The 24,410-nt window shown below is 33.6% G+C and overlaps 1 protein-coding gene across 1 annotated transcript in view; it reads left to right on the top strand.

Annotated features, from left to right (window-relative positions):
* The first annotated feature begins 3,415 nt into the window (after positions 1-3,415).
* LOC143236324 (hepatocyte growth factor receptor-like) overlaps positions 3,416-24,410 on the top strand; it is a 38,831-nt gene continuing 17,836 nt past the window's right edge. The window contains exons 1-10 of the mRNA XM_076474601.1: positions 3,416-3,490; positions 5,352-5,534; positions 11,687-11,827; positions 12,943-13,107; positions 13,724-13,863; positions 15,998-16,133; positions 18,193-18,329; positions 19,070-19,291; positions 19,851-19,962; positions 23,792-24,058. Of these exons, the coding sequence (XP_076330716.1) occupies positions 3,416-3,490; positions 5,352-5,534; positions 11,687-11,827; positions 12,943-13,107; positions 13,724-13,863; positions 15,998-16,133; positions 18,193-18,329; positions 19,070-19,291; positions 19,851-19,962; positions 23,792-24,058 (1,578 nt within the window). The remainder of the gene's footprint in view (positions 3,491-5,351; positions 5,535-11,686; positions 11,828-12,942; positions 13,108-13,723; positions 13,864-15,997; positions 16,134-18,192; positions 18,330-19,069; positions 19,292-19,850; positions 19,963-23,791; positions 24,059-24,410) is intronic.

Below are 24,410 nucleotides of genomic sequence, written 5' to 3'. Positions count from 1 at the left end.
CGGTTCCAAACTGGAAAGTATGTTTTTGTTACAATGGGTCTCGAACCATGAACTCTCTAATTCAAAGTCCATATTCACTAACGACTAAACCAAGCCCGTCATTTAAAAATAATAATAAATGACTTTAGAATAACACGCAGAGACGTATATAGGTCAGATGGGGCCTGGGGGTATAATAGCTTTCTCCCCACCTCCCCTAAAATACAAGCGCATAGAATGCATAAAAAATTCAAATTGTCCTTTAGTTAGGTTTTCCAAATTGTCTCCTGGTGCAGCTAGCACTTCTGCTTTACCTTTAACATGGTCCTGATAACACACTACTAAACTGTAAGTTTTGATACAGTATGGTTAAAAAAATAAAGTTACAATAAATATTTTTAGGAATTTTAAGTATTGTTTTCAAAGTGTGAGGACACACCACCCGTGTTGACAAATTTTCTAAAGGTATATCATAATCGCCACTAATAATAGATAATAACACAGATAATTTAAAAGATGTAACGGTGCAAACAAAACTTCAGCAGAATAAATGCCAATGTAGATTGTCTTAAGTGTTCAAATGCTGAGTGATGATGTACTAACGTGCAATGAAGTGGACCAAGTGCTTAAATGTTTAAAAATTGCATGCGAAACATATCTTTGATGTAGGGATGAAATATATAATGTTTCAACTTCTCTTCTTCAGTCAACTGCTTTAGGTGGAAGAAGTGTAAAATATCACAGGTTTAACATAACATGTATCTAATAATCTAACTGTTGGGCCGAGAAAAACAACAGTTATTTAAATGTATGTTCTTATTGTGATTTGTAACCTAAAGTTCTATTTGTTGGAGCTAAGTAGACAACGGTTTTACCATAACACATGTAGTATATCTTTTAAGTCTGTAGATGTGTATATGATGACGTTTAAACTTCACATCTGTAGTTAAATATTTGTAGTCTATTACTTCAGCTGTAGGACTGTAGCAGGTGACGTTTTAATTTCCGATCTGTAATCTACTATAATAGCCTTAGGGTTGTACAAGATGACGTTTTAATTTCCCATGTGTACTCTAGTATTTAACTTTATGGTTGTAGAAGATGACGTTTCAGTTTCACATCTGTATTTTACTATTCTAGCTTCAGTTCTATAGAAGATAACGTTACAATTTCATATCTGTAATCTACAACTTTATCTGTAGGAGCAAAATGGGTGATGTTAACATCATATTCATAACCAAATACTTTAGCTGTTCGGTCCAGTCAATTTTTATCTGTTTATCTACAGGGGTGAAACAGGTAATGTTTTAACTGAGCGTGACCATGCAATCTATCAGGTCATCCTTTAAGTAATGTCCGATTTTCGGTTCCGAAAATAGAAAGGATTTCAAACGCTTTTAATGTTACTTAATAAATAATGTATGTTCCATTATTATTAATTACTTCCTACCAACGATTCACAAGCTTCTAAATGCCACTTCTATAAAATTCTTGGGGTTTGGAGAAAAAGAATAGAGAGAGGGTAGTTTTGACATCTTCATGTGTTTCAAGCTCTTTTCCATCAAGATAGTTCTGCAGACTTCGGAATAGATGATAATCAGATGGGGAAAGGTCTGAAAATAAGGTGGATGTGGAAGTTTTCCTAATGTAGTTCTTCAGTTTTGAGATTGGCATGGCCTAGCGCGTTAAGGCGTGCGCTTCGTAATCTGAGGGTCGCGGGTTCGCGCCCGAGTCGCATAAACATGCCCGCCCTCCCAGCCGTGGGGGCGTTATAATGTGACGGTCAATCCCACTATTCGTTGGTAAAATAGTAGCCCAAGAGTTGGCGGTGGGTGGTGATGACTAGCTGCCTTCCCTCTAGTCTTACACTGCTAAATTAGGGACGGCTAGCACAGATAGCCCTCGAGTAGCTTTGTGCGAAATTTCAAAAACCAAACCATCATCAGTTTTTGCAGAAGTGACTGGTGTAACACAACACATTTACGATTGATCAAAACAGGCTTTTTTCTTTCAGTGCAACATTTAAGCACTCTAACTATTGAAAGTAGAAGTCTGATGTAATTGTTACACTGAATAACAAAACTCAAAATGGATCACGCTAACAATATCCCACCAAACACTTAACACTACTCCTAGAGTGGAGGTCCATTTTGGGCTGTGCTTTAGCTAATTTGTCTGCACTGAGCCATTGTCTGCGGCGCTTAACATTTTTATAATATATCTATTTTTCATCTCCAGTTACTTAACTGTCCAAAAAAAGGTGAGTTACGTTCACGAGAGTGCAGAGAAGCGCAAATGTCCACTCTTGCTCTAAAGTTGGCTTCTGTCAAACCTTGGGGGACCCATTTTCCAAGTTTTGACACTTTTCCAAGCTGTTGCAGATGACGGTGAACTGTTGAAGGGTTGAATTAAGCTTCTGTGCTAGTTATTTAACTGTTAGATCACAATATTAATCAAGTGCAGCCAGCAGCAAGCCATCATTAAACTCAACAGGACGACCTGAACATTGCGCATCACTTAAGCTGTACTCACCTGATCTGAACTTCTGAAACCATCTTCGACATTCTCTTTCATTACGAGACCCTGCACCATAAACACCTTGAATGTTTCGTGTAGTTTCTGCTGTACTATTGCCTTTTTTAAACTCATAAAGCATTATATGCCTAATGTGCTCCTCAGACACATCCATCTTCATAAGAATTTATTTCATTAACGATCTGAGGAAGTGGAGTTGGGTTAGTTTCTTTTATTTGTCTGAACATTTTTATACACGTCCTACTACATATTTTAGTCATTAAAGCCTTCAACAAAGACAGAAATGATGATACACTTCCTGTATTAAATTTTCGGACATTACTTATGGGATGACCTGATATTTGAATGATAGCCATTATAGGAATAGGTGACGTTTTACCTTTAACGAGCTATTACCTGATTTATACCTTGCTGAATAAGTTTAAGATGACCTTGTTGCTATTATTTAATTTAATTAATGAGAATGTGTTTTGCAGTTCTTTACATGGTACTTTATAATATTTGAAGTGAATCGTCTTATACTGATGTCCATAATTTGAAACTAATAATCAAAACACGGGAATATCATATTTAATAGGCAAACCAATGAGACAGTGGGAAAGACTATTCCGGTGTTTAATATAATTGTAATTAGAGGGCACTGATCGCTAGATTCACACAGCCAACATAATAATGTTAGTTAATTTATCATTTGTGCCTATTATTGCTTGCATTCATGAGAGAATGAGATGCACAGCTGAATAATACTTCAAATTTTCAAGATTGCATTGGTGTGGTATATGTTGGTATGGTGGACGTGTTATGGTAAATCAATGACTCAAACTTTGTGGAAACTGTGCTGGTCAGTTGTTTTAATAATAAGTGCGATTCGTGAAAGTATGTTATACTGTACCATTTCATTATGGAAAGGCCCTTGTATGAAGACACGTGGAGCGTATTCTTTACAGGTGGTGTTAGTTTGGACAAAGGGATAAAAGTGAGTCATGTCAGTTAATAACATTGCTCAGACAAGTGCTGCTGGTTTCTACTGAAACCCGGGATTGGAGTACAATGTTCAAATGTTCTTGTATCAGTTCAAGGGTGATTTATAACTTGTAGGATAAGGTCTCAGTATCTTACACATGATTTTCCAAGTGGTTGACTGTGGAAGTCTTGTTGGCTTGGCAACTTGACTGGTGCTGCATTTCCTCTGAATATTTCTTTCCTCAGTAGCGACCGACGATTCTCTAATTTACACCACAACTTCAACAGGTGTTGCGTGGCACTATTACGAGTTCCATCAAAGCCAAAGCTGATAACTTCTTTGTGATGTGTAATTAAAATATAACTTGTTAGGAATTTCTTTAATCAGTTATGACAAGTTTTGTGCTGTTTTTTTTATTTTCAGTATGCAAATCTCCAGATCAGTTTTTACTTGGATCATTATTTTTGGCTATGGGATCACTTCTCCTATTGTCTCATTACTTTGATTACTAAACGTTGTAGTTTTGTAATTATTATATCTCAATGTACGGATGTTAGAATAGGCCAACTAACTTGTTCCATAACCATGTGTTTACAAGTGTGTATAGAATTGTCGTGTTTATGTTTGTGTACCACATACACGAACAGCAGATCTATGTTCTCAAATAATTTTTGTTTTGTTTTAAGAGGAAACTTACACAATGAGTTGTTTGTGCTCTGTCCACCACGAGGAATAGAACCCAAGATCTTAGCTTTGTGATTTGTAAACTAACTGTTGATGTACCGAGGAACTTTTGTAAGAGAGATACCAAACTGATATGCATATTATTCGTATGTCAGAGTTTATAATTGTGCATTGCGAAACCCTATTGTGGTTTACTTCAGTCAGCTCACTGGTATTCTAGAACATGTTCACCCAAGAGCCGGGAGCGGCTTATTGGTTAGCATGTCGGACTGTGGATCCAAGGGTGCAATGTTTGCGTCGTGTTAACATAAAAAATTAAAAAAAGGGTAGAGTTGTCAAATAGTTGGTGGTAGGCACTGACCCATATTTGATTATCTCAAAATAAGGAACAACTAGCGCAGATAGCCTTTGTGTAGCTTTGTGCAAATATCTAAACTAACAGTAATGTTCCGTCATTGTTTTATTTATCGTACCAAACAACAAACATTAAACATTTTCATGATTAAGTAACTTTTTCTTTTTTCCATAGATCTTTCTCTTTATCAGTTCAAGAACAAATTACAGTGCGTATAATATATCATGATATCCTTCACCAAATGTTATATATAAATTGTTTTGTAGCTCAGAGTTTTATATAAGAAATACGCAAAAACTATTTGTCTAGTAGCGTATGCATATTTTCTGTCAAGGTTACTAAACTTCACAAAATCAGACGCGGTCGGCCCGGCATGGCCAGGTGGGTTAAGGCGTGCGACTCCTAATCTGAGGGTCGCAGGTTCGCATCCCCGTCGTACCAAACATGCTCGCCTTTTCAACCGTGGGGACGTTACAATGATACGGCCAATCCCACTATTCGTTGGTAAAGAGTAGTCAAGAGTTGGCGGTGGGTGGTGATGACTAGCTGCGTTCCCTCTAGTCTTACACTGCTAAATTAGGGATGGCTAGCGCAGATAGCCCTCAAGTAGCTTTGCGCGAAATTCAAAACAAACAAACAAACAGACGCGGTTTAGAGGTTAACGTTCCGGGCTGCATGCGTGGCGGTGGTGTGTAATTGTTTTGTTTTCCCTGGTCAGTAGTTTCGTTTGTGTCGCATTTGGCATCGTTCAGGTTGAAAATATTAAATACTAATATCACGAAAAATGTTATAACTCAGTATTCCATATTACTCTTTTTTTTTTTAACTTTATAGCAGGGCGATCACGTTGATGAAAATTTTTGCGGATCAGGCTGGAATCGTTATATTAAAATAGCAGATAGCTTAAACGGAGACTTTCGAGGACACATGCGTCATCACGTGACCAGCATAACTGTGATGACACAGAATAGAAGAATGGTTACCTGGATAGGTACAGAAGACGGCAATTTGCTTAAGGTAAAACGTTTTGTATTATTATGGGAAATATTAACTTGACTTTAAGTTTTATATAATGAGTTAGATTGCAGTTTTGTATGTGTTTGAAAGGAGTATCAGTATTTTATATAATCGATTACTATTACAAGTTTGGACAGGGTTATCGTTTTTAAGGCGATATATATTCTAACACCGTTAAAAAAGGGTCATACATATTTAAATCAAGTTAAGATTGACCGTATAGTGACAAATATACGACTTTTACGAATATTTCCATACGTATTTGGATATATTAACGGTGTTAAATATATATGATTGTATCAGAAGAAGTATACATAGAGCATGTTGGGCAATACTAAATGTTTTACAAGTCACAGTAATACTTGTGTTTTTTCTTTATTGAATGGTCATCTAGCAGCGGATTTAACTCTCGAGAACGTTATTCTTTACTGACGTCTATATTTTCTCTCACATACAGAAAAGTTTTCAAAACGTATTTAAATTTTATTTGCTAATATCCTTTGCATTCTTGTGCCTGGTGGCACCACTATAGTTGTGCCTAAAATTACAGTTGAAAGTGGTGGATATCTATCGAAACAAACTATTAATTCAATTTTACAAAATAAAACGGTTTAGTTCTACATTCACGTGTTGTATTGATTACTTAAATTTTATAAAGCTAATTATGTTTAAAAATGTTTTAACATTAATCATTTTCTATTGTGTTCCATGTAACACAAAAGTGTAAGACGAAACTGACGAAATTGATTTTAAAAGCAAAGGAAACAAATGTATGAAGATTAATAAAATTATTGAGATGATGACGTAAGAAAAAGGAAAAAAGAATTTGTAATGAAACAATTAATAGCAATACAAAAAAAAAAGAAAAGAGTTAAGTTAATGTTAATTCCACATAAGTTACTGGTTAAGACTGGCTACAAATTAATTACATCTCCATTACGGTGAAATAAACAACAGATTAAGAGTAATCTAATGTCAAATATTTTGATTTTTCATTTGCTGTCTAAACGGAATATTTGGGGAAAAATATTTTTCCCTAATTTAAGCTATATTTTGTTCTTACTATCTATTTACTTAAATTTAGCTGAGAAAACTGAGGATGCTTAACCCTCCCACAACATTTATCATCATGTGTTGAAACAAATGTGTCTTAAAGCATAATATTACTTTGAAACACGTGTGTTGGTTTTTTTTCATTTGTATAATAAAAAATAAAACGTTAATATAAAGACCATAGCATTTTCAGTGTATGTTGAGTTGACATTAAAACTAGCTGGACACATGTTTTTCCTGAGTTGGAAAACCAACGTTGCACTATTGTTAAACTCACTGGTTGGGTATTCTTGAAGGATATGCTAGGGTTGTATTTGGTAATACTGAATTACTAATACCTTCAGGAAACACCTTCAGTCCTAGTACCCTTACCCTTTCTCCTTCTTTTAACACGTTTATTTCAAGGCTGGATCATTACTTGTTACTATGATAAAATCTATGGAATTCACCTTTTCAATTTAGGAAGTTTTATTCAAAACGTTTTTTTTCAATTTCATTTCGTTTCGCTCTAAATAAACATGTAAAATGAATATAGTATTCGAAATAATGAATTTTAGTTTATTTAACGCTCTTGAAACTTGTTCTGAAATCAATAGTAATGTGTTGTTTTTCTCAATAATGAACAATTTAAAACAAACAGTATTGCTTTTAAAACCAAATTTATGTTTTATTGAGACCAATGATGTTGTACGTTTTAATTTCAAATTATACATTTATTTTTGTGAGTAAACAATGGAAGTCCGTATGTTTTAGGAAATTATTTTAAACATGAGATGTACATGTATATTTGTATATATCGGTATTGTCGTGGAATACATAAGCTTGGTTTTATAGAACTGTTTAAAACCATCGTTTATTACTAGTTAATTTTCGATATTAATAATGTACAGTACTGTGCTATTGTCAAGAGAAAGAAATTTCCCGAAAGTACAATACTGGACTGTTGATGATTGAAAAAAGGATGCTATAGACAGATAAATTCAAGTTTGAAATATTTGGTTCTAATCTTAGATTGTGTTCTTAGCGGAAAAGAAGGGGAAAGATAACATGTACCATAAAGCATTTGGATGCAGTGTGATAGTTTGAGGGGGTTTTTCTGCCTAGGCGACAATAAAAATGTGCATAATAGGTGGAATAATTCACCAGCGCAAGTACCATTTGATATGTTATACCTAGTAATTTGTGCATTATTGAGGATTCTACTACCAAAAAGAAAATGATTCCAAACACTCATCCATCCTATGCAGAAATTACTTAGATAAGAAAGAAGCTTTTGGAGTTATTCAAATTATGCAATGCCCCCCCACAGAGCTCCAATCTGAACCTAATTGAGCAGATCTGGGATTTGATAGATAAGAAACTTTCAAAGAAACTTTATGGGAGTGTATTAGAGACATTTGGAGTAAAATTTCAATAAACACTTTGATTAAATATATTGCAATAATGTCTGAAAGACTGTCTGTAGTTATTAAAGCAAAAGGGAGCGACACAAAATATTAACTGTTTATTAAACTTGTGCGCTTCTACCGAGTTTCTTGTACTAAATATGAAGATTAATAGAATTCTGACGTTTCATCAGTGACTTACCTTCCATTGTTCTTTGAAAATAGCCTGAAATCTAATTTGTGACTTTATCGTAACACTTTTGCACAGCACTGTATTTTAACGTCTTTCCAGAATAATAAATAATTCAATTTATTTTTTATTTTACCTTATTTCATGAAGAAAACGTTTTATTCCTACCTGACCATGCCTGAGAATATTAGATGCTACTACTAAAGATTATTTTAGATCAAAAACTGTTATTTGTTGTTTAGAACGACCTATCGTTAAATGTTGTTTGTGTTCAAGTACAATTATACCTGTCATTGTTGTTCTTATAAAGTTGCTTTCTTGCACGTGGAACGTAAATATTAATATACACACCGAAAAGAAAACAAAGAACTAGAAAAACATCTGGGTAGTTCTAAAGTATTTCCAAGTATTGATTTTTCAAGTGATGAGATCCCTAAAAATCCATTTTAATTTCATAATTTGATTATTGCACATCATGTTATAAACACTTACACAGGTACATCATAATTTTATATGTACGTTAATTAGGAATTATTTGGTCTATTTGTGACAAAACGGAAATAGACAAGCATAGAAATTCCAAACAGTAAGTCGTTTTTCATGAGACAGAAGAGATAACAGAGAATTTAAGTAAAATTCAATGGCCATACCATCGAAAGAAACGTATATCGGTTCAATTTGTGTCAAAATTATGTCTGAATTTCACGTCGACATACCTTAAGTTGTATCTTAAAATGACTGGAGGTTGAATATGTAAACAAAATATTTTAATTGTGTTGCCTATTTGCATCATTGTTTATAGATATATTTTAGTGTAAAGAAAAGTGGATCATCTTGCTTGTATTGTTTCATGAACAGAGGTTATTACTTCTTACGATTTTGAAAATTATGTTCGTATTAGAGATCGTAAGTTAGTTGATTAACTTCTTTATGTTTATACCTAGTTCTCTTACACGATGTTAAAGTACAAAAAAAATATATTTCATCTTGTGTTTTAATCTCGACTTTATTTTTTGGAAATAAAGGAAATTTTTTGGAGAAGTAAAAATTACAGTTAAAAAGAACCTTTCGTTTGAACCTTTAGTTATTTGGAAACGTGAATTATGGAATTAGTTTTCCTGGCTTTTCGTTTCTCACTATAACGTTTTTATGTGCTAGATATTTGAATATTGATGTATAGGTTTTCTTTAGGTAAAACCCCTTAAATTTACCTATTTCACCTCTGGAAGAAGATCTAACTTCCAAACGCGCTCGGTCTATCAAGTTTCTTCAACTGTTATTTATCAACATTTTAAATTCTTCGTACTTTCTAAGTATTAAGAAATTTTAAACTATAAATGACGACAGAAACGGATTTTTATCGACATTATTAGGCAGATGTAATGAGACTATGGTTGAGTGACTAAACAAACAGGAAAAGTATGATAAAACTAAGGTTACTAAATATAAATAACAAGCTATTGTGTTAAATGAATAAATTAGCTGAGGAGATACACTGGATGGTTGATGCAACTGGATGTATGGAAAACGCCTCTCCTGGTTTTTTCATTCGCACGTGTGTTTGTGATGTGTAATTACTCTTAAACAATTGTCCTTTGATACATCTACAAATACACTTGAAACATGACAGGTTAGATTAAATATTCTTTAATAAATAAATATTTATTTATTTTGTTTTGCTACATGCCATCAAGTTGCAGTGTCCTTGTATGAATATTTTTTTTCTATAGCAGTCCAAAGTACGTATGTTCTGAAGTTCTTACTATCCTTGATAACCAGATTACGAGCTAAACTGGTATTAATTAAGAGGTGTTTGTTTGAGAGGAAAGCCATGCTAGGTTATCAATTGTTTCCACCTCGCGAAATCGAACCCCAGATTTGAGCACTATAAGTTCGTAGTTTTACTGCTGTCCCACTGGGAGACAATTGAAATGTTAGTAAAAGCTGAAATATCAAGTATGTTGTGTAGGTCAGGAAAATCTGAAATTTTCACTTAAAAGTAAGGGGGAAGTTAGAATGTGACGACCCTGCAATACAAGAAACAAAAAAATGTAAATGTAAAATGATGTAGGAACGTAATGCTAAAAATAATGCAAACAAGAATATAGGGATGATACAATTGTACATCGATCATTCCTACATGACTTTTAATATTGAAATTTAATGTTACACTGTATAATTAATGAGTACAAAATGGTTATGTAGTCGGTCAATTGAACCGACCTCGTAGCCAGAGTTTGTAATAATTTAGACATATTTTGATTTATCTTGTTTTTCCTTGTACGTAAGTCCTAACCTCTTAATCACACTGCACTGATGCCAACTGTGACATAACCATTATAGTATGATAAACCAACTGTATACTAACAGTGAAGAATATAAAGTTCCAACTGCAGTAATATTATAGTCAAATATACATTCTGAGTGAAACGTTAAATTCTAATATTGAAAGTCATGTAGGGACGATCTATTATAGCTGTAACACCCCTACATTTTTTATATCATTTAATATAAAAAGTTATTTGTTTTATGATTTTTTCCCTGACTGAAACTTAGTGTACTCTATAATTGTATGTAATAAAAATTAATATAATGTGTTTTAATTTTTTATTCCTTCAAACATAATAGAGGGGTGGCTTACTAAAGACAAAGATTGTATAGTTTAAGAAGCATCAGGAATCCACTACATGTTACAGTCTTTCAATGTTCATCTATTCTTGGTTGATAATTACTGTCTTACCAATTACTTAAACGTTTTAAAGTAACACCATATTTCTGTAAAAAACAACAACTAATTTCAAGGGAGTAATGGTAACATCGTTTAGACTAGAATTATGATTTAAAAGAAACAACTACTAGTTATTACAACTAAACGATGATATTATGCACTGTCCAGAAACACGTAGAGTGGATTTAAGCTTAAACTAAGGTTAATGACAAACTATCTGTAGTGTTATCTCGATTAAAATAACAAGAAGAAAAATGAAAAGTTTGGTTGGTTGGTCACTTTCTGGTTTGATCATTTTTTAAAACAAAACTCGTTGTTACTGTTGATTTTTTAACGTACGTTTTTGAATTATGACTATTAAGTATCTTGACCATCCCTACATATAGAGTCAACCGGCTCTATGGAAAACCAAGTAACTTAACGTTACCTTAATTTTTTAGAACATGGTTAACGGAACTCACTCCAAAGGAAAGTAGTTTTATTTGAAACTTATATAACAATATATACGAAATGCTTTATCAGTTCTATATAATCTTAAAATTGTTATTTTATTTTGAAAGCTGTTAATGTATTTAAACTATTGATAACTTATATGTGATAAAACGTAGGATTTATTTTAGAACAAAGCAAAATCGGTGAATCAAATCTCGGATTCTATCGTTGTTAGTCCGTAAACGTACAGATGTCCCACTGGAGGATAGAACTTAGGGGCTTATAAAGGCACACACGCACATATAAGTACATTATATGTGTATGTATATATATATTACATATATATTTTTTTTTCTCTTTTCAGCTTGTATATAATTCTGATAAAACAAACGAAATTTTACTGAAGGTAAACATTGCTGCTCCTAACTCCACTGATCGATCAGTACGACCATCAACTGCCTTTGACCCGTCAGGAAATAATCTATATGCTATTAGTGGAAACCAGGTGTGTGTCATTGTCCAATTGAAAAATAACGTCACAGTATTTTTATTTCACATTTTTCGCTCGTACCCTGAATTGTGTTATGGGTTGATTTTTTATATTGATATTTTTTGTTTAATAAAAAAATGTTTTCATTATGTGAAAAAAAGAATTTTTGAATCTAAAACAGCGGTTCTCAAAGTTTAGGTAACCTGATGACCTTTTCACCTAGTAACCTTTTAATTTAAAATTTGTTCGTAGACCCACAAAAATATCAAAGTTTATGTTTTGAAAAAATATATATTTCGTGCATATTAAAACCTTTTTAAAAGATAAAGGCTTCTAATTTATATTAATTTAATTTTACGAAGGATACATATTATTCTGCAAGTCATATTTAAAAAACAAATATTTCGGACATGACTCGTAAGAGAAATGTTGATCTAGAATATATATGGTTAAGAACGATATTTATATCCATAACTACTTAACTTTGACAACGCGAAAAAAAAACATTTTTGATAACATAAAAAATTTTACTCAATTACCAAAAAGAAAAACATATTGTGCTTCCGTCTAAAAAATCCGATTGTTGCAGGTTCGAATCCACGTTACATCAAACGTGCTCGCTCTTTTAGTCGTGGGGGCCCTATAATGTGAAAGTCAATCCCACTATTCGTTGGTAAAAAGAGTACCCCAGGAGTTGGCAGTGGGTGGTGATGACTAGTTGCCTTTCCTACAGTCTTTCTTTGCTAAATTATGCATGTCTAATGCAGATAGCCCTTGTGTAGCATTGCGCGAAATTCAAAACAAACAAACAAAATTCTTACCAAAATGTAAAAAAAAAAAAATGTATATATTTTTCGGATCTAATATTTCAAGAAAAAATATATTTATTATTTATTTAAAAACCTTTGTATTCAAGCAGTCTAAGTTTATTAAATACTTGACGTTTCTTGAGTTCTACAGAAAGTGTTTTCTCTTTAGTGCTTGATTTCAGTGCATTTTAAGTTCAGGTACGAAATGGACATAAATATGAAAACAGCTAGTTATCAAATTCGAAACTATAAAAGATTTAAATTAAAACCATTTTGTTTTCTAATTTTACTATTACTAAAATATCATGCTTATATTTATAGATAGTGAAGATTCCAGTTAGTTCCTGTATGTTTTATGAGGACTGCCATTCTTGTCTTACAAAGCCAGACCCACTGCAGTGTGGTTGGTGTGGAACACATTGTTCTGTTAGAGAAGATTGTAATGCTAACTTTTCAGCGATGACTTGCCCACCATCAGTTAACAAGGTGAACACATAATTTTTTTTTATTGACACGAGTAATCCTTTAGTGTACAAACATTATATTTCGCTTAACAATTATTGTAATGGGTTAAAAATGAAACTAATGTATTAATGTAAATAATGACAAAGAGGATGGTAGTTTTAACACTGTGGTTTAATGCACATTTGAACATGAATTTCTCGTATAAAAAACTTCCAGAAGCTATTCTAAAAAGTGCACAAGAGCATGAACGAGAGCGCTTGGTTCTGTAAAAACTGGTGACAGTGCAGAACGCTCTAATTAACGTAAGTCAAACAGAAGATAGTGTATAACGCTGTAACATACAACGTAAAACTGGTGACAACACACAATACTGTTACGCACGTTTGTGATACTGATAATAATGAAGAGCCCCTTTCCGAATGATATTCAAGGATATGACTACGCACGTAAAATTTGTGATAATGCAGAACACCAACATACTTGTATAAAACCGGTGACTATGGAAAGCACTGTTACGTATCTATGTAAGACTATAAAAAAGAGCGCTGGTGATAATACAGGACACTATTGGGTACGTATTCAGTAAATATTAAGAGAACAAGGGCTATTTTATCTACATATTTGGAATTTTTTTCAGTTTTTTCCACTAAATGGATCAATAGAAGGCGGTACTCTCATCACCATTGAAGGAAATAATTTTGGTTCAACTCCTAATGAAAACATTAGTGTGAGAGTTGCTGGTGAAATATGCGACATTCAGGTACATACAATAAATAGGTAAGTTTAGTGAATGTTTCTTATTTGTACTTGGTATTTATCCTTTCATTTCGTAATCATATGTGTCCAAGTTTAAACGTTCGTTTAAAAAAAAAAATTGATTAAGGCCACATTTTATTAGTTGTCACTTCATTATTAAAGCCACATTTTGTTAGCTGTTACATCATTATTAAGACTAACCCGAGCTCAGCATGGCCAGGTGGTTAAGGCATTCGACTCGCAACCTGCGGGTCGCGGGTTCCAATCGCCGTCACACCAACATGTTCGCCTATAAGCCGTGGGGGTGTTATTATGTCACGGTCAATCCCACTATTCGTTGGTAAAAAAGTAGTCTAAGAGTTGACAGTGGATGGGGATGACTAGCTGCCTTCCCTCTAGTCTTACACTGCTAAGCTAGGGACAGCTAGCGCAGATAGTCTTCATGCAGCTTTACGTCAAATTAAACAAACAAAATAAGAGTAACCCTCAGTTAAGGCCACGTTTGGTTATTTGTTTACTTCATTATTAAAGCAGCTATGATGAGACAAAGTTTCAACATTGTTTACTAGTAGACCCAGTTTGTAGCTTTGATTATTGGTAATTCTGTGTTGTTATTGAACAATATTATTGTCATAATGCGCGTAAAGTATCATGCAGTTTGTACTGTACCTTTGATATTATACTCTTGGTATTAAAGAAAATATTACGAGAAGAACTGAAACAATATTTCTTAAGTAAAACGTTTCAAATGTTCTATATGCGACAGCGCTATAATCACACTTAGTGTACTGATAAGTATATTTGAATGTTTTGGTTATTTTAATAGTATAGAAATCACATTTAATCATATGATACATTTCCATCATTCAAATACATGGGTCCCCGGTGGGTGTAGCGGTAAGGTTATGGACTGGACAGAGCAAATGTAGCCAATTTTGCTGTTTTTCACTAAAGTAATAACAACTAAATACACAGCTGCCATTAAAATGCGTAATAGAGTTTTCCTAAAATTTAGGCCCCCACGTCGCCCAGCAATAAGTTTTTAAGTTTATATCGTTACAAATTTAGGTTTGGATACTTACAGTGGATAGAGTACAGATAGTATTTTCTGTAGCTTTGTTCATAAGAACAGGTATTAAATATAAACTTTTTTCAACATAATTTGTTGTAAATATTAAGCAAAACCCTCATGGGATAAAGAATCACTGAAACATTGAATGAACCGAAAGTATAATTGTTTTTTGTTTGTTTTTTTAATTTCGCGCAAAGCTACACGAGGGCTATCTGCGTTAGCTGTCCCTAGCTTAGTAGTGTAAGACTAGAGGAAAGGCAGCTAGTCATCACCACCCTCTCTTGGGCTACTCTGTTACAAACAGTTAGTGGAATTAAGCATCACATTACAACGCTTCCACGGCTGAAAGGGCAAGCATGTTTTGTATGACGAGGATTCGAACCCGCGAACCTCGGATTACGAGTCGAGTGCCTTAATCGCTTGGCCATCCATGCCGGGACAAATAAATGTCCATATTTCTAAATAGTTCAGGTTACTTTTACGCATGAGACGTTACATTATTATATTTGAAAGGCATTAAATTTGTCCATGTCCATTCTTCTCAGGATAAAGGACTCAAGTGTAGATAGATATCTATGGATTGAACGTGATTATTTGTCTTTTGTTTATCGTGGATCACATTTAATGTTCTCCTGGAAGTGGAATGCAAAATGAAGAATTATCAAATGTATAACGTTAACGCAATTTAATTTTGAATTGCTCATAGTTGGAGTGAGGGGGAAGCTGTTAACTTATTCCCCCCTTTTAGGATTCAATATGTGTGGAAGAGGTGCGAGTGCATGGTTCAATAATCAAACACAAAATGGATTAAAATCAGCAAATAATTTTGGAATAGACACTGACTGATTTTGAATTTGTAAATATAGGGGGCTACTTAACTTTTAGTCTCAAGCCTTGAAACACTGTGAGTAACATTCTAAAATACCAGTCTTAATTAAACGAATATATTCATTATCAGACGAGTAAGAAAATATTTTTGTCATTGTGGCCATGAAGTCTAAAACATTTTTTCATAACGCATCAAGTGTTATTAAATTTTTTATTACTTTATTATATGAAATGTAACGAAACCTAACAATCCAGGTTGCATTGTAAAACCAAAAGAATTCAGAAAGAAAAGACAGGACCAATCGAGATTACGGTGTTGGACTTATCATGGAATTCTGTGCACTATGATATTAGAGGAACAACCACTTCCACAAGTGATTACAGCTACAAGGTTAGTCATAAGATTGTAAGTTTTTTAAGCAATCAGTTGCAGATATTGTGCTTAAAACTTCAGACAAATTTGTAGCGTCAACAGTACATTTGTTTTAATTATTCATTTATTAATGTCGTATTGGAACTAGGTTACAACACCAGAATTCGCAGCATCATAATCTTGTCATACGTAAAACTATACAACATTATAATTCTAAGCTACATATCTATATAGATTTTAACAAGAGACTTTTTGAGTCTGTAACAAATTAACTGTATCCGGGGTTTTTGAATGCAAAAAGTTTAAAGGTGACTTTCTTGTGAAATATCATTTTGTTTTCCGAAGGAAGTTTCTGTAATATTTTTTTGAAATTTTTTTTTCCATACTACTACAATGGTTTTTCATTTCCAATAATAAACATGCCTCGAGTGAAAAAGCAAACACTGTGTCTCATTGTTGTATCTACATAATTCAAGACAATGCAAGAAGACGATAGTCGTCGCACTGTTTAACTTGCCAAATGAAGCTTGGTGCACATGTGTGCCCATGAGATTTTAAAACGATGTTGGATTGGATCTTTTTTAAGGAATTTTTACCAATTCAGACTCCTGTGGTGTGTCCACGTCTCAATGTTAGACCTTATTTTCATATCTGTTTATTTTGCAATAAAAAATCACTACGAATCACACGGAATTTCTTTTGGACCTTTCCCACACTTTTATTTTAAGGAGAAACCATTTCCAAGCTTGTTATAATTTCTTTTTTTTAAGGAGAAACCATTTCCAAGCTTGTTATAATTTCTTTTTTTTTTAAGGAGAAACCATTTCCAAGCTTGTTATAATTTCTTTTTTTAAGGAGAAACCATTTCCAAGCTTGTTATAATTTCTTTTTTTGAAGGAGATACCATTTCCAAGTTTGTTATAATTTCTTTTTTTAAGGAGAAACCATTTCCAAGTTTGTTATAATTTATCATTTTAAGGAGAAACCATTTCCAAAGCTTGTCATATTTTTTTTTAAAGAGAAACCATTTCCAAGTTTGTTATAATTTCTTTTCTAAGTTCTTTAAAATTCAAGCACTATGTTTCCCAAGAATAATGTCTTGCTTGCTACGTTGCAATGAAAAAAGGTTTCTGGTTTCTAAGTGTCAAAAGCTGTTTATAAAACAATGCTAAAGGTACTAGATATTTAAGATAACATTTTTAAACACGTGTATTGCAGATGGCAGGTTTGTTTTTTTTTGTAAATGTTTCGCAACTTTTTTTTTTTAAGTAGAAGACACACTTGAATTGATAAGCCATAAAGACGTAATTTACTGTATGATTTGTTCCTGTTATTCTCAAGTGCACTGATTGACATTAAAAGTAAGAATAGTAGCTGCAATACCAGGAGGAACTGCAGGAAAAGATATAAAATATTTTCTGGCTGATTTAATTGAAAAAATAAACTAAGCAAAGTACGAAACAAAGTGAGAATGAATTTTTGTTTATGACGAAAAATCAGTCAGTGTTTGTTTGTTTTTGTTTTTTTGGAATTTCGCACAAAGCTACTCGAGGGCTATCTGTGCTAGCCGTCCCTAATTTAGCAGTGTAAGACTAGAGGGAAGGCAGCTAGTCATCACCACCCACCGCCAACTTTTGGGCTACTCTTTTACCAACGAAAAGTGAGATTGACCGTCACATTAATACGCCCCCACGGCTGGGAGGGCGAGCATGTTTAGCGCGACGCGGGCGCGAACCCGCGGATTACGAGTCGCGCGCCTTACGGGCTTGGCCATGTCGGGCCCAGTCAAAGTGAAGAGTGCATTAAAACAAGACAGTAATGCTTTATAAATTAGAGAGATAGTTCATATCTCTATAAATGCTGAGGAGGAAAATGGATAAAATCTGCAAAACAAAATAATATTTACTTAGTGGAAACATTATAGAAAGAACAGAGTAAATAAATGTGTCTAGACGTAATGGAAACTAAGTAACAAGTAACCGTACGTATCGTTAGGCCTACTATAAATACATATATGTTTGCTGAAGTAGTAGTATTGATTTTATACGGTCCTGTACATTCACTAATATTTCTTTAGATTCCTGTTGTTTTCGGAGTCTATCCTTCTCAAGGGCCTTTATCGGGTGGAACTAAAGTGATAATGTATGGGAAGAATTTGGACATCGGATTAAAGAGAAAAATTAGAGTGGGTCCCATTACATGCAAGGAGATTAGGTAAGAATGACGAAAGCTAAACTATGTTTTGCAATATTATGAATTTATTTTACTTCTTTGTCTTAATATGAAAGTGCAAGAAAGCCAAAAGGATTAAAATACTAATAATTTCTTTTCTATTTCGTTAGCCCAAGATACTGAAAATTAATCAGTCATAATGGAAACTTGAGAGATGTTGTTGACAGGTTTATCAAACAAACAAATTTCCAAGCTTTTTACACTCAGAAGCCACTTTACTAGGTACACCTATCTACTACCGAGTACCACCACGTCTGGCATCAACAATCATTCCACGGTAAAGTCATTTAGATCACGCATCTTCCACATTCTAACGTTTGGTTGAACAACAACTGAACCTCTTGACCATATCTGTATGCTTTATATATTGAGTTGCAACCACATGATTCGCTGTTTAGCTATTTGCGTTAAAGAGCAGGTGTATCTAATAAAGTGACCACTGAGTATATGTTATAATAATGCATCATTTTTTATATAATGAGAAACAGGGCGAGAGTGAGTGGAGATATTTTTATTTTCACTGGTTTCTTTTAACAGTTTATTTTAAATTTGTATAAAATATATGATTATGCTTAAAGTACTATGACATACAATGGTCTCGGATCACGTATAAACCTCAAGCAGAAGAGTTGGCCATCTAGCTTCTGGTAGGTCTTATCCAGACCTACGTGTTTGTTCTTTAGAAGAATGCACTACGAAGTTAGAATTATTTTCTTTCGTAGAACGACGAACAACGAGATTGAATTTTATACTGGAAACTCTGAAAACGTTTCTACCGAAAACAAACCTTGGTATGTGACATTGGAGATAGATGACGTTCTGGTACTCGAATATGGGGAGAATACAAATGGAAGCCACAATGACTTGAAGCAGATAAGCAAGTTCTTCTTGTACATGGGAGACCCAGAAATTCACTCAATTACTCCTAAAGTTACTACTGAGAGGTATGGAGAAGGAAAATACTGACAAATTATTCTAGTTTTGTAGTATGTGTGTATAAAAATTATATTTGCATCTGTTCCACGCTTAACTTCTAAAAAGTTTGTATTTAGTAGTATTTTGGGTAAAAAAAAATGCTTAGTTTTTTTTCATTGAATATTATCTGACATTTTAAATAAATTAATGTATTTCTTGCCTTTATTCAATATAAAGTAACCCAAAGAAGCTAAGATTCTAATAATTACTCTAGGTGAATGTTTCTGTTATATTTTAAACCGTAATTTTAATACATGTAAATAAAAGTACATAAGATGAAGTAGTTCTTTATACAGAAAATGTAGAAAAATGTAAATGCTTTAAGCAGGACTAGTTTTAAAGTTTATTATTATTATTAATGTTTTATCTTTCGACTTATCAGCTGAGTACATTGACTGGGAGTTCCTAATGTTTGATAAAAGCATATTCAATCGGGCCTGACATGAAAAGATTATAAATGGCGCACGCAAATGAAACTTGTTTTTGTACAGTTATTTTGTATGCTTATTTCGTTTTATTTATTTCCAGTGGAGGTACTACACTTATTATAAGAGGGAAAAACTTCCACAGCATAGCTCATCCAAAGATCATCATCAGGATAACATCATCAGTAACTGGACATTTAAAGGAATTACAACAGGTGCGTCTCTGTTCCAGTTATAGACCAAACTTGTGTTGTAGTTTTCTTGATAATATTCGCGAATTATTAAAAGTGAAAAACATCTGCACGAACTGTCAGGATTCATGGATTTTAAATTCAATATAATGAACAATTTTTCTATCATAACACTTGTTGAGGTGCAGAAGGTATCTAATGTTATAAAGTTACGAACCGACTCAAAGCTGTGAAACGATTTTAGACATTGAAAAGAAGTAAACAAAATACAGATAAATTATTCGAGCGTTAATTCTTAATGCATGAGAATTGAAAATGTATGTAGAGATTAAATTAATTGTTACCTGAGATATTTTTCCTCACCTAAGCCGTATTCTTGATACGTGAAATCGTTAACATGTTTGTCTTGTGTTTATGTGCAATCTTTTGCTTCAAAGACGAAATCGTACAAGTGGAATTAATGATTCAATTAGTTAAAAGAAGATTAATTATTTAAAAGAAAACTGAGGTAATAACATTAAGTTTTTCTTTGCGAGCCTTTCGACACAAATTAATGTCATATCATGTGCTAAAGTTATTGAACGTACGTGTTTGTAACACGATTTCACTTGTTACTAGAAGCAGCGTTCCTTGTTTACCATAGAATTTTACAAAGGGGCCCTGTGTGTTTTTAACAGACCTTTTAAAGCTAGTTATACATTAAATTGGAGTTTCCTATGTATTTTACTAGAAGGTGAGTGATCTTACAAAGTTTGGTCATTTCTTTACACGGAATGGTGTGATAGGTAAAAATATAAGATTACCTAATATAATGCAATATATGGGGCTCACTGGTAGTGATAGAATGAAAACAAAATTGAAAATATTAGGGTTGACTGTGACGCACTTTCTCTATTCGGTTAAGTAAAATGGAGGTATGGTCAAACGAAGCAAAATTATCTCATCCGGAAACATTGTCTACAATAATAAAAGATGGGGACTCATGGCGTTTATGTACACAGTTCCTCTAAATCAGACGTTTTCATTTTTTGTTACATGATTGATTAACCGCGTTATATGTTACTGTCCGTTATCATTTTGTAGTTGTGATGTATGAAACATTTCTTACACACACCTAACCAGAGGTTCGAATGATAATGATAACAGAGAACATACAAGAACAAGTAATATTTCTTGATGGTATTCCCGAGTTGCTATTAAATGAAATTAATCGCAGACAGTAACGCCATCTACGAACTCCGATGGTTTATCAAAACTAAAAGAGAAAAAGAGATTCTTTGTCTGCCGCGAACGCTAAGCAAAAGTTAAAACGAAACAATAAATGTCTTCCAATTTTCAGTCCACAAAGGCGCTATCACATAAGAAGGTTCAGTCTTAATTTTTACATTTAAATACGCACGCGCCTTATTTGAAGCCTCACGCGTGATTCATGAATGTGGTAACAAATGACAAATGATTCATTTATTAATGTGATCGTTCTTTAGCGGTAGACTATTTACAATCAGCCTATGAAGAAAAATTCAATTTCCTTCTGACCCAGAGCTTCTCATGGCCTGGTGATCAGTGCAATCTGTGGGTCGTATAATCGAAACTCGTTGCCGAACATGTTCGCCCTTGAAACTAGCAAACTTTGGGAAGTTTGAAGGGGAATACCTTTTTCTTATATGAGTAAATATTTCAGTCTCAAATGGTGGCACTCTTGAGGGGGAGATGTGTGTACACATGCTCGTGAAGGAGTTGAAGTCGTTGTGTATACTATCTACAAATCACTTTTATGGGAAAAGTTGTGATTATAAGGATGTAGTAAACATACATTCGGGTTTTGTGTCTACAATGGCTAACAATGATAGTATCGTGACAAGGAGCTCTGGTTAGAAAGATGTCCAGATTCTTGTAAACTTTTGTTTTTCACTATGCGCTTTGATTATATCTTCAGTGTGTTTGAAAAATTTGAACATGTTATGTTTTATGTTAACTACTTCAATGTCTTATTTGTAATTGAGTAAAAATAATGAGTTGTTATCGATTTTAAGTGGCGTATGTGTGGGTGGTACATTTTTATAATTCTCGTTCGTCATAAACTTCATTTTGATTACCTACCTGATGGCTTTTCAGTAAGCGTGAGGGTTTATGATGTTAAATTCGGGCACGACAGGCGGCAATTGGTACAGTGAAGATAGCCCATTATGCAGTTTTGTAACTTAAAACATATTGTATGTTGTTCTGCAATTGTGTTTTTCTGTTGATAGTTTGCAATAAACCGTAATGTGGTATGTTGTGCTCATCAGATGGCCAGAATTTATTTATTCGAATAAAATATTGACAAAATATTAATAAATATAAAAGACCTATCTAAAACCACCTTTTTTGTAGTTTGTTCAATAAAATCGTTGCTAATAGTTTAATAATTGCTTATGTTCCTACAGAATTGGCTTATAGTCTACAAAAATGGAAGTTCATATTCCTCTAGTATTTTCAGGTGCAATGTTTGTCATACAAATAAGAATACCTATCTTAAATATCAGAATGAAAGGAACAAATATATCCAGTTAAACTACATTACTGACTATTTTTATCAGTTTGTTTATCGTTAACTTCATTAAGCACAAAGCTTCACAATGTATCTCAGGACGGCTGGTATGGCTATTAACACTTTTACCAAAACGAAGCAAAGAACAAAGTTTCAACATTCTTAAGTCATTTTCAGGTTAAAATTGTTTACTTCAAGTGGGTTTCTCGTCATTTCAAAAGCTACACAATGGTGTATCTGTGATGTACACATCTTGTGTATCGAAAACAAGTTTTTAACGTTACAGTCTCTTAGACTTAACCGCTGAATCACTGAGTAGTGACTCTGACTGAATTGAAACAAAGAAACCGAATAATGTGTAAAGTCAAAGTACAAAATAATTATTGTCTCTTTGAAAACAACCAAAAGAGACAAGTCCACGTAGATACAAGACAGTAGTGAACGTTGAATGGCGAGAGCTGTGAGCCAGATACAAATAATTAAGTCTCAAAATTAATAGAGGGAATGATGACAATATAGGAAAACAATAGTGTTATCTCTCTTAGAGCGCATGCACCACTAACATCAATTGTCGTTCCACAAACATCTAAGAGAAAGAACTCATCCTCTAGGTGTCTCTAAAATCGCTACGCATTACACCGCATACTCTTATGGCAATCGTTTTATGAAGTAGTTCAAGCATATATCATACTAAGTTTCCTTATCTAAAACCAGTAAGCGCGTGTGTAAGAATTTAAAAGAATTATGGTGAAATGCTTAACAGATGAAATTAAAAGGAAAAGAAAGATTTGGTATGTGTCACATATCAAATTACTTATTCCCTTACTGGACTACGTGGAAAAGCGAGGACGGAAAGCAAACTGTATGTATAAGTCTGTTTAAGGTTTTTAAAACCAACAGTTGGAGTTAATGATTATTTTCGTTTTAAGTCCAATATTTTAGGATTTTAGATCTCTGTAATTATGCACGCAATAGACTGGATCGACAATCTAATGCAATTGTAGTGTGTGTCACAGAAACATTCCTATCCGTGAAATAAAGATAGTTTCAATTATATATAATATTTCACGTCTCACGATGTCACGTCAAGGGAATTTTATTTTATTAAAAGCACATTTTAGAAAATGTCTTTTGGATTTAAAAGTAACTCGAAACTCCGAAGTAAATTAGTTATTCCGTTTTTCAGCGGTGAGTTTCGAATGATAAAAAAAACACTTAGCTTATTTTTTTAAGATTCTGCATCCTTTTCTCACTATCGTGCATTTTTATGTTCTGGTTAAAAATAAAATAGGGTTTGTATATGTATTTTCTCCTTTATTGAAGGATTGCACAGTGCACCAGGAAGGTGAAATGATGCTATGCGAAACTCCCAGTATTTCTAATTCATCAGTTGATGCACCTACTGTTTCTGTACCAGTCCGAACTCATATGGCATTCCTGATGGACGGTGTTGAAGAATTCAGGAACTTTCCTAAACATTATCCAAAACTGTCACAATTACTGTACTATCCAGATCCCGAGTACTTCCCATTTGATGGTACAAAAAATGTGCAAAATATTCCTGTCGATGAAGAACAACTCACTCTCGAGGTAAGCGCTTCGTTTTTTCATAATTTTAGACCCAGCATGGCCAAGTGGGTTGAAGCGTTCGACTCGTAATCTGAGGGTCGCGGGTTCGAATCCCCGTCGCACTAAACATGTTTGCCCTTTCAACCGTGGGGGCATTATAATGTGACGATAAATCCCACTATTCATTGGTAAAAGAGTAGCCCAAGAGTTGGCGGTGGGTGTTGATGACTAGCTACGTTTTCGTGTAGCTTTGCGCGAAATTTCAAAAAACAAACAAACAAACGTCAAAAGCTAGCGAAACAGTACCATAAAGCATAATAATCCTGATAAAGAAATCAGGTTCGACAGTAGTGATTTTATCACGAATATTTGA

Source organism: Tachypleus tridentatus, chromosome 13 (genome assembly GCF_004210375.1).
Source record: "Tachypleus tridentatus isolate NWPU-2018 chromosome 13, ASM421037v1, whole genome shotgun sequence".
Classification (NCBI taxonomy): Eukaryota; Metazoa; Arthropoda; class Merostomata; order Xiphosura; family Limulidae; genus Tachypleus; species Tachypleus tridentatus.
This window is presented reverse-complemented; position numbering and strand designations above follow the sequence as displayed.